Source organism: Mesitornis unicolor, unplaced genomic scaffold (genome assembly GCF_000695765.1).
Source record: "Mesitornis unicolor isolate BGI_N332 unplaced genomic scaffold, ASM69576v1 scaffold32986, whole genome shotgun sequence".
Lineage (NCBI taxonomy): Eukaryota > Metazoa > Chordata > Aves > Mesitornithiformes > Mesitornithidae > Mesitornis > Mesitornis unicolor.
Genome location: NW_010193520.1, coordinates 21,456 through 35,187, shown reverse-complemented (window position 1 = coordinate 35,187; position 13,732 = coordinate 21,456). Strand labels below are relative to the sequence as shown.

Here is a 13,732-nt window from a genome sequence, read left to right as displayed (position 1 = left end):
ACCATTCTCTGTTTTGCTTTATAGGTGGGGAGCTGAGACAGGGTGGGAAATATTCCTGGCAGCTTGCCTTAGATACCTGATGGAGTCTGTGCTGCTGTAATCAATAGAAAGGTAATGCTCAGCACTGTTTGCTGGAGGTACACTTTGCTTTCATTTGAGAGATCCAGGAAGACTAGAAGCTGGAAAGCCCAATTAATCTGAATTTAGGCAGTGACATTCTTCCCTAATGTGACAAAACTGCTCAGTCGGAATATACCTACCTCTCAGTCTTAGGGACAAGCGTTTTCTCTCTAAATGGTAGAGTGGATGTGAAAGCATTCATGTGATGCTTTTGGCTGTCAGTTATTGTTGTAAATCATGGATGCTTCATTGCTCTCTTCCCTCAGGAGAGGAGTATCTCAACACCTGCCAGGAAACCAGAGGCTTCAGTACCTGATAAACAAGTGTGAAGCATGAGGATCCACCCTGCTATTCAGGCTGCTATTGACCTCACAGCAGGAGCTGCAGGTAATGCTGGAGAGAACTTAATTGCACAGAACTTCTGAGGGACAGATTTTAATAGGTTTGACAAATGTAAAAGCAGTTTTCCCTTGCTATAAAAAGCCTTCCCTTCTGTATTTTTAAGGGTATGGAGGTGAAGCAGCTGACCTCAGTCTGTGTTGTGACTGCATCACTGTCACTCCTCCCTGGTGAAACACCTGCCAGACAGTGAAGGTGTAACCCTTATTTCAGACTAATGATTTTCCAGAAGGAGGTTTAAGTTTCAGTGTTGGCTCTCATGCTCATGTGAGTTTAAGAATCAGTCACAAGTAGAGTTTTGGAGTGAACTCGGCGTATGAGTGACTGAGGTGCTGCTTTTGTCACAGGAGCCCTCTCTAATTGAAACGGGCAAGAGGCTGTCTGAAGGGTTATTGGCTAAGACAGCATCCTGCTGTGAATCTTTAAGAGCTGGGAAGCTCAGTGGTAGGACTGATGAGGATGAATTCACCGAACTAACTTCCACTTTGGTCTAGTCTGTGCTATATATAAAGTTTTGCTGGACCAGTTGTGACAGTCACAAATGAGGAAAGTGTTGCATTGTCTCGCTATTACAATACCGTGTTGGTAATGTCCATGATTGAGGGTTGAATCAATTTTTAACTCTACCAGGGAAAAGAGGTCTTTTCTGACACTTCTAAGCTGACAGCTGTTTATACAGAAAAGATGGAAAGAAAGATTTGTCTAATGTACTGTTGTAATCAGTTTAAACAATTTCATGGTTTTTTCTTTCCCATACAATAGCTGTTACAGTCAGTCCTTTTATGATGCTGTTAATGCTGTGAATGTGACAGTATTAATGGTGTTAAGTGCATTCCAGGGTAGTTATTTGAGGTCATTTGTCAGCATTAACCTTAGTGCAGTGAGAAAGCAAGGGGTGACAGATAACATGAGTCCACTGTGTCACCTTCGTAAAGCATTTCGTCTGCCACCCCATTTTGCCCAGTGAGTGTCTGTTTTGTGAGCATTCCCAAAATACATTATTGACTAGACAACACCTTCTTACCCTGCAAGGGAAGGCAAGTATTTCTGGTATTATTTTTTCATTTTCTTAGAAGAAATATGTTTCTGTTAGTCTGTTCATTCTCCTTTGGTTCTGGGTCCTCAGTAAAGAAGAGCTATTACATCTGCTCGATTTCCCAAAGTAGCAACTTGATATCTATGCAGTTCTTGACGGTTTTCCTGGTGTTCCAAGGTGCTTAAATGGGAAGTGTGGTTGTTTTCCTTCCTGGTATATCAGCTCAGGAGTGCTCCTGTTAACATCCAGGGCAGTGGAGCACTCAGGCTTAGGAAGTTTTCTTTCTGAGCTGAAGCCTGGTCTTGGCTACTACAAGAGCTGGAAACCAGCATCAGCTTAGAAATCCATTGCTTGGTCACACTGTTTCATGCCCACATTCAGACTAGCAGGGCTAACACTTGAGGATTGCTTGGTTTTTGACAGTAGAGCTTAGAGGATCTAAGAAGTAATTGGGTTGTTTTCTTCCCTCAGAAAAGATGAAGGAATTCAGACCTTTTACAACATGACCTCAGTAACTATAAGTCGTTGCTCTTTTTCTTTGCTCCTTCTGTTGTAATAGGTAGTTTTACTGTTCCTCTAGTGTTTCTTTTCCATGTTCTTTCCCCATACTTGCTTTGTATTGCCTATTTTAATCGGTAGTGCCTGTTTCTGTGTTTCATGTGTCTCTGTACCCTTTAGAGGTGTATTTAATCAGACAAACAGCTAGTTCCTCCAGCGAATGCATAACCTGGTTTTGCCTTTCTTTCCTGATACAGTCTTGAGTAGCTGATAAGTAATGACATATTTGGACAGGCAAATTCTGAACAAGAATAAGTAAGTCATTTAGCTACCTGTGGGTCATAGTCCTTTGGCTAGGATCTGAGCAACCTCTGATCACTGATTAAGTAGGACCCTTTTCCCCACCATTCCCATATTATTATTAGGACCACACTTGTCTAAATGTTCAAGCAGGGCTGACCTTTCTCATTTTTTCTGGTTTGTTTTTGTTGGTTTTTTGACTCTTTACTGCTGGCTGGAGGAATTCTTTTTTCCTCTAATATTTTAGATATTAACTGAAACTCTTGGTCTTTACCTTGGAGCTTACAAAGTTCATTGCTGTAGTTTACTGGGCTTCTTGTGCCACCTCCAATGACAGTGTAAGGAAAGCCCTTTCTCCTTTTGGAACAGCTGTTCACAACCAACTCCCAGTTTTTCAGCTTTGCGTTGCCAAGACCATTCCTGTTTTGTTGCGCTTCTTCCAACAGCCATTATTTTACCACATGTGGATGTTTTAGGTCTGCCTTTACACAGGAACATTTGTCCTGTAGATTGACTTACCTGCAGTAGCATTGGCTGAGCCTTTCCAGCTCTGCTTTCATCTGAGGCTTACACAGATGTTACTGGTCTGAGCCAGCTACTTCTCTCCTTGGTTATCCCTCCCAGAACAAGAAGCTTTTCACGCTTCCTTGCATGATTTGCTCTGAAGCTTTTAATGATCCATCTGGTAGAGAATTAAGTTTTATGGGGGCTAGGATCTTGAGTTCCTCTTAAAGACCTCTTTGCAGAGGAGCAACAACAGCGTAACACATGTGTTTGCAAGGAGTAAAATCAATTTAAAATCACCGTGGGTAAACAAATGCTTACTTTTCTACTCCCCACATAGAAGAAAAATAACTAATCTTATTTGGATTTACACATTTTTTTCTGTTTCAGTTTCTATATGTTATCTGTGTTTGCAGATAATGATTTCTGCCTCATAGCTGAAAAAACATCTCGTTAACTTGCCTTTTTTAAAATATATGCATGTCAACTATGCCTTGGTTAAAGATCAACTTCTATTTTAGGATGGTTCTTCTCTCTTGCTAAAAAAGCAAAACCATAAAGTCTATATAAGGCACACTTATCATATGCTTCCTGTGAGGTATTGGGTGCTAATAGATTGCTGTCAGCGTACACTGGTATTTCTTACTCAAAAAAGTGTAAGGTTAGCTCTTTCTGCAGACTGCTGAATTGAGTTAGGCCTTGTGGAAGGACACTGCACTGTGGGCAGAGTGGTTATTGATGACATTGATGGAAATACCTCACAGGTTTTTAGGGTGTTGACCTTGCAGTTCAGTTTGGAAAAGATAACACGTAGAGAAACTTTGCCCTTTTGCCCTCTTTCAGTTTATACTAGACACTTTCTTCCATTGTGTGGGAATAAGTATACATAAGAGTAGTCTGGAGTTTTGAAGTAAAGGGCTTGAATCTTTGGTTGTCAGTTTATAATGTATCATCAGTTTTAACACTGTCTCAGTAGTTTTCCTCTTGTCCTGGAGGAATCTTCGTCTCACTTGATTACAAATCTGTCATTTTTTTTTTTGTTATTATTAGAACGTAAAATCAGATGGCTTCTGAAGCACTGCATTAATGAGCAAGGCAATATGTTACTAAACACAAGTGACTTGATTGCAGAACAGGACCTCTAATTCAGTACCCATTTGTGTAAGTGAACTAATACATTTAGATGCTTTCAGTAAGGTAAAGAAATGTTTAATGAGAATCAAGTGTTTTCCTCAGGTAACTAAATTCACCACTGACATTTGTTGCCATTGTGCTAAAATCAGTGCGGTTGTCTTTTCCTGAGGAGAATTCATTCATCTTTGCTTTCTGCGTGATTTTCCAAAAAGTGCTGTTGTGTGTAGGCATTTCAGTGGTGCTGACCTTCAGCTGCCCTCTTGCACTCCACTGCTCGCGTAGGTGGGACAGCATGTGTGGTGACGGGCCAGCCTTTTGACACTGCCAAGGTGAAGATGCAGACGTTCCCCGACATGTACAGAGGAATCGTTGACTGCTTTGTGAAAACCTATAAGCAAGTGGGGTTTCGAGGCTTCTACAAGGGAACCACACCAGCGCTTGTAGCCAACATCGCAGAGAACTCCGTTCTGTTCATGTGCTATGGATTTTGCCAACAAATTGTGAGAAGAATTGTTGGAGTAGACAGAAAAACAAAGCTCAGGTTAGTAATAGAAGTCTGTTTCGTATTTTAAAATACAAATTTGTGCAGCTGCTACTTGCAATTACTGTATTGTCAGGATGCAACTGATGTCTTAGGCCCTCCCCTGCCAGTATGCAGTGTAGTAAATTTTGGAGTATAGACCTTTGTGTTAGGATATGGTGTCTAACTACAACAGAGCCATCTACTTGTTACTGCAGCTGGCTGGTTTAGATAATCACAGCTTAACTGGAATATTCAAGACCTGTAACACTTTACCAAAGGGACTGAATGTTGCAGCACCTGAAAGTTGGTGTTTCCTTGATCTCTAGGTTGTTCTGATTTTGCAGGGGAGGTAGTGGCTCTCACAGGGAGGCACACTAAGGGGAAAGGACACTTTTTTCTAGTATTGCCTGGCTTTTAAAAACTTAAATGATTTTAAAAGCTTGAATGTAATGGTGATTAGACCAAAGGTCTAACTTTACACGGTGTGTTGTCTACAGCAGTGGCAGTAGGGGGTTGCCTAAAGAATGAGAAAGAAAAAAGCATTTAATTCTTACTCTGACCCCTCTGCTGGGCTGTGTTCTTAGTTCAGTTTGTTGAGCCTCGTGTGATCCAGTCAGTGACCTTGGATCTCTTTTGAAGCACTTGTCCAGTCTCCCCTTGAGTTCTTGTAGAGTCCTTGTATCTACAACACACTTTGGCAGGGAGTTCTGCAGGTGATAACTGTTAATGCTGTACCTGGAAGAGGCAGTTGGTCCTTAGCCACTGTCTCTAAGCCACTTGGGATTTTTAGATCTCTATCCATTGATTCATGCCCCTCTTCCCTACTTGAGTCTGTTCCTAGAAGGAAGGATCCCTGCCCTTGTAGTCAGTGAGCACTCCGAAGCGAGAACAGGTAAAGGAACAGCTGCCTTTCTCAGAAACTGTTTTTTAGCTCGTGAGTCCAGAGCTGTGCAGAGTATTCAGGGGGTGAACAAGTTGTGGATTTATGCACTGGCATAATATTCATAGTCTCTTTCAAGCTACGGTGGTTTTTCTCTAGCTGCATCTCTTTAGAGCTGTCAGTGGTGCAGCAGTCTGTGTGCCTTACTGTGAGGCATTTCTCAAGGTATGACTTCTGTGCTGCTCTGAGACCATGTGGTGCTCCACAATGTGTTAAAAAAAAAAAAAAAAAAAAACCCAACCCAACCTTTTAATACTGTCCTAACCCCATGCATTCAAAGAGTAATGCAAGGTTAACCTCATTCTGCTATTTATTAATAGATTTGTTTTGCCTCTCACATCTGTCTCCAAATGGAGGTAGCTGGGAAGGCCATGATTCTGCATTTGAGATCTCTGCCATGACATGGGTACCTCAGTGCAAGACAAGTATCTAAAAGTGGCATTATGTGAGGTGTTCTCCTGTCACATGTTAAGATGTGCTGTATCTTAAGACTGAGGCCTGCTCTGAGGGAGTATGAATAAACAGGTTATATTAATTGCTCTCTATTTGTATTGTTTCACTGTCTTCTGGCAGCTGAGACCTCAGCTGAGACAGGCTTGTTTCCACCTTTTCTTACTGCTTGCTTTGATCAGAGGGTTCTGCTTGCTCAGTTTACAGATGCCTTCTTTTCCTGCCCATTAAAATGTGGGAGGTAGGCCAATCAACAGCACGCTTCACTTCTTAACCATCTTTGTGATGCTCCTGGGAGGTAGACTACAGACTTGCAGAGGCCCTAGGATAAGCTTTTGAAGAGACTTTCAGGGTGTGTGTAGGGGAGGCTGCACAGGAAACTTTCAAACAGTATGCATAGGGGTACTACTCCACATCTTTGGAGTAGGATACACAATGAGGAGTGTAGCAGTATATGTAGCAGTAGCAAGCACCTCAGACATCTGACCCTTCTTTCTTTGGTCAAGTACTGGATCTTTTCAGATCCAGGATTTAACTGGCCATTTTTCTTACTGCTTTCTAAGCAATTGCTTGTCACTTTCATTATTTTAAAAGTGTTTGAGATTTCTCAAAACCAGCTAAAATAGTTTGGTTTTGCTTTAAGTTACCTTTTCAGTAATACCTTTAAATGGCTTGGAAATAAACTTGTCAAGCCTGCTTATGTTTAGGGATACCCTGGTCGGTGTGTTGAAGCCTTGCAAAACAGTTATGAGGACGGTTAGAAAATAACACATTTTCCAGTTAAAGGAATACATGCCACTGAAGCATGAGTTAAAAAGAAAACAAATGAAGAGATAAATGCTAAATTTCATTTATCTTTTAACATCCATTTAATCCAACCAAACTCGTCACTCATCATTCATTCCATGCTAAAGTCTAAACTGAGACAACCAAATGGGAACAGAAGTGCTAAATTCCATTTGTCTTTAAATGCCCATTTAGTCCAACCAAACTGATTTTATTCTGTGCCAAAGTCTAAACTGAGAGAACTGTAATCCTTGTTCACCTCAGTTTGACTTTCTCAGTACGTGACTAGTCATCTTCCACAGGTTATTTTCTTTGAAAAACAAGATAAATGCCTTTTATAGAAGCAGCAACAGTGTAAGTAGAGGATTCTTGCTCCTCTGCTGTGTGATCAAAACTCTCCCACCCAGAAAAAATACTGAATTAGGCATTTTGAGTTGAGAGGGAACTTGAACAGTATTCAAGGCTTATTACTTCTGCAGTGAGGTTCACTGTATTAAAGATCAAAGCCTAAACAGTGGGTCTAGTTGAATCGTATGTAGAATTAAACATCAACAGGCAAAACTAGAAAAGACCTGAATTATGACTAAAACTAGTCCTTTATATGTGTCAGAATTCTTTTCAAGTCTGATAGCATCTGTTTTTCTCTCCCCTGAAGGAGAAAGGATCCTGTGTACTTTTCAGTGCATAGCTTTAAGGCACCTCTTCCATATTTTTGTATCTAGTGTGTAACCTTACTGCCTTGCTCTTACTCATAGCTTAATGACTGCAGGGCTCAGCTACATGCTGTATTTCTGACTCTTGCCTTGCTCTGTCTTGAGCTTTATTGGGTTGCACCTCAGATCTCTGTTAAGATTTGTGTGCAATCCGTGTTGCCATTTATTTACTGCATCTCATTCATTTGCTGCTCTGCAGCCAGTTACTGATTTCTTCAGTTCCTGTCACTGCTGTATCTGAATGTGTCACAACTTTGGTTCTGTGAGGTGAAAAGTTGTAGCTTTGGATCTCTGATACTATAGGTGTATAAATCTGCAGGGCACAGGGCCAACATCTCCCATGCATGAAAAGAATTTCTGTGCAGCAGTGAGGTCAGTCTCCGCTGTGCTGACTCCTCAGACTCCGAAATGAGAAAAGCTCCACTTGTTCTGTGCTCCACACCAGTGTCTGTAGGACTCTTTTAAAGTGTATTGTGAAACCACATGATCCTGGAGTTGCAGCCTTTTGAGTCCTGGCAGTTTAGCAGCCCAGACTTTGCAATATGTGTAATACCACTGCAAAATAAGTCCCAGTTCTAGAATGCTGTGAGTCAGTGCAGATGACAGTGCTGTCCTGCTCAGCGGTAGGGTATGTTTGTCTGCACTATCTCAGATTCACACAGTTGTGTTCATGGCAGCACATCCACAGAAAGACTACAGTGGTCCATTGTGCCTTGGTTTCAGATTTCTGTTGTCTTCCACTGAAAACCTGTATTAAATGTGGTAAGGTGAAATTGAGAACACTGAGATCTGTAGGTGGTTATTGTTCCTAATCTCTCTGAGGAAGTAACTAGTACCCAAACATTGCTCAGTAAAACAAGTCTACAGAAATCTTTATAAAAGCCAAGAGGAGGAAGATTTGATAGCATTTATTCTACTGCAATCGCTGAAGTATAGCAAGAAGGGTAAAGATAGCAATATATTTTCTTAGGTGTCAAAAGGATGTATTTGAATATATTTGTATATGAAGATGGGATGAGCTAGGCTTTTCATCTCCCTAGTTCAAGTAATTGCCCTTTTCCTTTGAGACTCTTCCCCAAGACTATCAATCAGTTTTTGTTGATGATATTTAGAGTACAGGTTCAAAAAGCCGATTGTTTAGCTGTGCAGTGGCTCTGCTGCACTGCAGGTCAGTGCCCAAATACCTTCTGCAGTTTCTCTCTTGCAGTGATCTGCAGAATGCTGCTGCAGGCTCCTTCGCCTCTGCCTTTGCCACCCTTGTCCTCTGTCCCACGGAGCTGGTGAAGTGCCGGCTGCAGGCCATGCATGAAATGCAGTTGTCAGGAAAGGTAATCCAGGGACACAAGTAAGTATACACCCTGCACAGTATCCCTGAAACCCTTTTATGTGGAATTATTATTTTAAAGTCTGTATTGGCTCAGTGTCACATTTGTAGTGTATTGTTAACTGGAGACAGGTCGCCGCCTAGAGATCTTTCAGGCACCAGTGAAGCTGGGTGCTAGTGAAGGGCTCCTGGCAGAGTCTTGTTGTAAATCTTACATCAGTCCTGTTGTCTACACAATAGATCTAACCCTTAATTGCAGCTGAGTTGCTTGTTATTTTATAACCTTCTTTATTATCTGGCTATTAAGCATCACTAACTGGATCAACCTCTCTATCAGGACAGTTTGGTCAGTAGTGAAGGGTGTCATTCAAAAGGATGGTCCCCTTGGATTTTACCGTGGCCTGTCAAGCACTTTGCTGCGGGAAGTCCCAGGCTATTTCTTCTTCTTTGGAGGATATGAGCTGAGCCGGACATTCTTTGCCTCTGGGAGACCAAAAGATGAATTAGGTATGGTGCCCCTTTTCCCAGGTGATTTCTACCATGCTGTCATGGGAGACATAAGGGAGGGAGATATGTTAGTAATGCACAGCAGTTGTGAAATACACATAAAACAAAGGAAACTGGACATACAGAATATGGAGGTCTGCATTCTGTTATATAGTAATGAATTACTGAAGTGACCACTTTCCAAGTGGAAGCAGGATGTAGGCAAAATCTTTATTATGGTATCTCTTCATTTTTGAGATGGAGATCTAATACAGTGAGCTAACAGTAATATTACAAAATTACTTAAATATCAGCAGTTCTGAACTGTTTCATTTTAGTGACTGTTTAGAGTGATCTTGACATATTTAGCTGTATTTTGCTGAACTGTATGTTCAAGTGTATGCTGACCATTTGTTGTCAGTACAATGATAATAAGAGAACACTAAGATTGAAAACTAGACATGAAAAAATGGGGAGATGCCAGAATAAAGATGGCTTGTCTCCTGCTGAAAGTCTGCACAATCATGCTTTGTCTTGCTGGGAGTTAAAGATTTCAGCTGCATGTATTCTGGTCCTTGTTGCAGAATGTTTATAAGAATCTGATCTGAAACACAAAATGAGGTTGCATCATGAAAAATTACTGATTACAATGTAACTTTGCTGTACCAAATAAATATCTGTGGGTGATTAGTAACACTATGTGGTGTTACTCTAAACCACGTCACAGTTAGCACTGGGCAGTAAGTACAAGTGTGAAAGGAATGGAGTTAATTTAGTTAATACAGTCAAAACAGAATTGAGTTATGCTTTCTTAGCATAGCCTGTAATCTAGGAGGCGCTCCTTATAACCTTTGAGCTTCTGGTTAGACTTGCAATGTAGCAGTGGCTTAAAATTAACTTAAAGATTTGTGGGAGAGCAGCAACTGTTCTCTTTGACTTCTGTAGATGCAGTAATGTGATATTTGTGTTGGTATTTTGTGGTGTGTATAAAAGCTTATTTCTTAACTTTAGGTCCCATTCCTTTGCTACTAAGTGGAGGTTTTGGAGGTAGCTGCCTGTGGATTGCTGTGTATCCTGTGGACTGTGTCAAATCTAGAATCCAAGTTCTTTCAATGGCTGGAAAACAAACAGGTTTTATGGGAACATTTGTAACTGTGGTGAGAACTGAAGGTGAGCATGTGGCTTATCAGCTGTATCTGCAGGGCTGCAGATTGAAATCTGTACCCTCAGATATCAAAAATGGCTTAAGAAATCAAGCCCACTGATAGTCTGTTAGGGACAGACAACTGTTTCTAACAAACAAATATTTATGCTTTATGTAGGCCAGAAAGCTTGGAATCTGGAAACAGACCTTCTGCATCTGCCATGCCTCTTGGTTCAAGAGACAACTCACTTACTTAAAGCTAACAAAAGCTCAGTATGCATTAAAAGCAGATAAAGGAATGAGCTCCATTACCCATGGCCAAACCTGTACATGAAAAATTAAAGGAACCTGTTAAGTTCAGTACAGGGTTTTTCTTCATCTCTAGAAGTTAATACAGGGCTGACTGAGAGCTGCTTGATAAATTAGTCCTATCACATAGCTTGGCAACTTTGGGCATCTGGTATCTATCTCAGTGCCTCATCTCTGGAAAAGGCCTGCACCAGGCCCTTCAGAAGTTGGTGTAAGAATGTACACAGCAGTGGATATGAATCCTGGCCCTGCTACTAGGAAAATACTCAGAGCTCCAACATAGTCCTGCTGTTCTTTCTGTCTCCTTGCCAGCTGTGGTACAGCTGCTATGAACTATATCCTCAGGTGACCAAGGTAGCCACCTTGATGCCTCTGTCATACCCAAAATAAGCTTCTAATATAAGCACTTAAATGGCTCAACTCAAGATACTCCTGTATCAATATCCAGTAATTCTGGGGTTAGCTGCTATACCAGTGAGTTCAGCTCTGTGTGTGTGTGTGTGTGTGCTTCTCTAAGCAGAAGTGTTACTTCAGCATCCTCAGAAGGTAAAAGCACAGTGGTCAATGCAGGTAGGCATTTTAATAAAATTTAACACAATAAATGCTCTGGTTTCATTTCTAGGTGTACTTGCCTTGTATTCTGGATTAAAGCCAACGATGATCCGAGCATTCCTGGCCAATGGGGCACTGTTCCTTGCCTATGAGTACAGCCGGAAACTTATGATGAAACAAATAGAATCTTACTGATACCTTCTAGCAGATGGAAAACAAAAGGTTCTATAAGGATCATTTGAACAAACGATCAAAAACCTGTAGATCACATAATGGTCTGAGCAGGGCCAAATCAGTGACCTAATTTTAGGAACTCAATTTAAGATTTTTAATCTTTTAAATTCAGATGATTTTATGGAGATGTATACATGCTCTTTGAATTGGACCAGCAGACCTATCTCCCATCTTGCAGATTCTGCACTAGGCACACTGCATGTCATAAATGTATTTTCTTGACCTGTAATGGTGCTAAAAAGAGTTTAGATTAAACCTAACAGGTCAATGTAAGATGCAGCAGGCTCTGATTTAAGGTAAAGCACTGTTTTAAAATCTGTGCTGTGGTGGCAAACTCTCACTTGTTGCTGGCAAGCATCTGATTAAAAGAAGTCTTGTCTAATCTTGCTGGTTATGACTGACACACATCCCTCAGCTAGACCCTGTCCTTTTCTAGCTCCCTTCTGTGCCTTTCCAAGGTCATGGCAGTTGTGGTGACTTGTGTACTGTCCCCATGAATGGGTTATAAAGGTAAGAAGTGTTTACTCCTTACCTTATGTGACTTAAAGTGGAGATATGCCTGCATTTGAGATAATATATAGTTACTGGGTTTAAGGAATCCATGCAGCATTTGTAACATGTAGATAACATTTTATTATTTTCTAAATCCTTCCAAGAAGCACTGGAGTACACAAAGCACCACTGAATTAAACACTAAGGGAGACTGCTGGAAATAGCTGCTGGCTCAGAGCACAGAATTGTAACTTTGTGCAAGCTCCTGCTTGGGTCACCTTGACACAAGTGAGTCAGTGTACTTGAAGGACAGGAAGCTGAAGAGGAACAGAAGGGCAGAACTGAGTTCTTAAAAGACAGCTGACACCATGGTGTCTGTGGTATAGCATGCTCTTACTTTGGCTGGAATCCTGCCACTTGCTGTGTCTCCTCAGCTGAGTGGAAAAAGCTCATATGACTGGATAGTTCATATCACCTTCAGGCCTGCTTGGTCATGTTACTTGATTAGACATGCCATTACTCAGTATTATCCAAAACAATGCAATAACTTTTATTTCTAGATGCTACTTCTATTCTTGAAGTAGGATGTTTTTTATAGAAGCAGCTACTGCCTATCCTGGGAGAAGGCAAAGCAGGTCTCAGAGCAACACAATTCATGACTCAGGCCTGGAGCTGTGCAGAAGGGATGTTACCAGCATGCTGTAAGTGATAACCCACCCTTGTGGAGGGCACAGACAGGCTGCCCTCTGGGGTCAGCAGAGGTCTTTTACCCACCAAGATCAGAGCTACATTGCAATTGGCAACTTGTCACAGCAACCACAACTGGTGAGTGACTGACAACAGTCACAGCTGGAACAGCTCAGTTCTGTGTATTACAGCTTCTATTTCAGATCCCAGAAGCAAAAGATGAAAACATCTGAATACCTGCTGCCTCTTGCACTGTAGGCAGCATGCACTGAAACTGCCTACTCCACTGCAGTGTTACAGCTTCTTTACTGAAAGGTGGCTGCTGCAGTTCCATAGTCTTGGTTCCCCCAGCCTTGACATCCAGCAGGAACTGATCATTCCCTTTCATACACCCATGAGAAAAAATAGTTACAAGCAGGGCATGGCTGAAGAATCTTCAGTGGCTGTTGCACCAACTTACCTTGGTTGACTGATACACTATGGGCAGTAATGCTGTACAGTCAGTACTTCAAAAGGAATTTATCCCAAATGTTTAAGTAATTCAGGTACAAAGGTAAAGCTTTAGCAACTGTTAAGACTTTCCCTTCTTTTCAAAGTTGTCTACCCAAGAGAAAGTATATTTGTATATGTTGCTAATAGTTGTGAAAAGGTAAGGACTGACTCCACATCAGTGGAATACTTCAATCTATTTCTTAGATTTGTCTTTGCTTTCATTTTTTAAAGCTGATGGTTGCAGTTTTTAATAAAGTTGAAGCTTCAAGAGAAGCAGGATATTTAGAACTGAACCTACAGCATGAAGCTGGTAGCTAAATAGACATGCATTTTGAGAGTTTACCTTGTGAAGTTCCTGTAAGCAGTAATTTTTCCATGCATAGCTGCTTAAGCTGTACACATGTATCAGTTGTTCAGCTCAGAACTTTATATGTTGAAACAGGAATTGAAAGAAATAAAGTTTGATTTGATTAACTGAGTGCCTGACTGTTTGTCATAACACTTACCAAGCCTGTCTAGCTGGGGAGCAGAGAGGTCAAAGGTGGTGTCACCACTCCTCCAGAACTAAAGGAAAGGGCTTTTGGCAATCAATTAATGTATAACATCTTC

The 13,732-nt window shown here is 41.2% G+C and overlaps 1 protein-coding gene across 1 annotated transcript; it reads left to right on the top strand.

The window, feature by feature from the left end:
* The first annotated feature begins 402 nt into the window (after nt 1-402).
* Nucleotides 403-11,413, top strand: LOC104534546 (mitochondrial ornithine transporter 1-like). Its single transcript, XM_010187486.1, has 6 exons — nt 403-507; nt 4,274-4,532; nt 8,611-8,748; nt 9,065-9,234; nt 10,225-10,383; nt 11,289-11,413. Exons 1-6 carry the CDS (start codon nt 453-455, stop codon nt 11,411-11,413), a joined length of 906 nt encoding a protein of 301 aa, XP_010185788.1. The 5' UTR covers nt 403-452.
* The last annotated feature ends 2,319 nt before the right edge of the window (nt 11,414-13,732 follow it).

What these genes read in the sequence shown, in the direction of transcription:
- LOC104534546 (XM_010187486.1), top strand. Translation starts at nt 453, where the DNA reads ATGAGGATCCACCCTGCTATTCAGGCTGCTATTGACCTCACAGCAGGA. An exon ending in CCTCACAGCAGGAGCTGCAG is followed by an intron (nt 508 to 4,273) that starts GTAATGCTGGAG and finishes CTGCTCGCGTAG; the next exon opens with GTGGGACAGCATGTGTGGTG. An exon ending in GACAGAAAAACAAAGCTCAG is followed by an intron (nt 4,533 to 8,610) that starts GTTAGTAATAGA and finishes TCTCTCTTGCAG; the next exon opens with TGATCTGCAGAATGCTGCTG.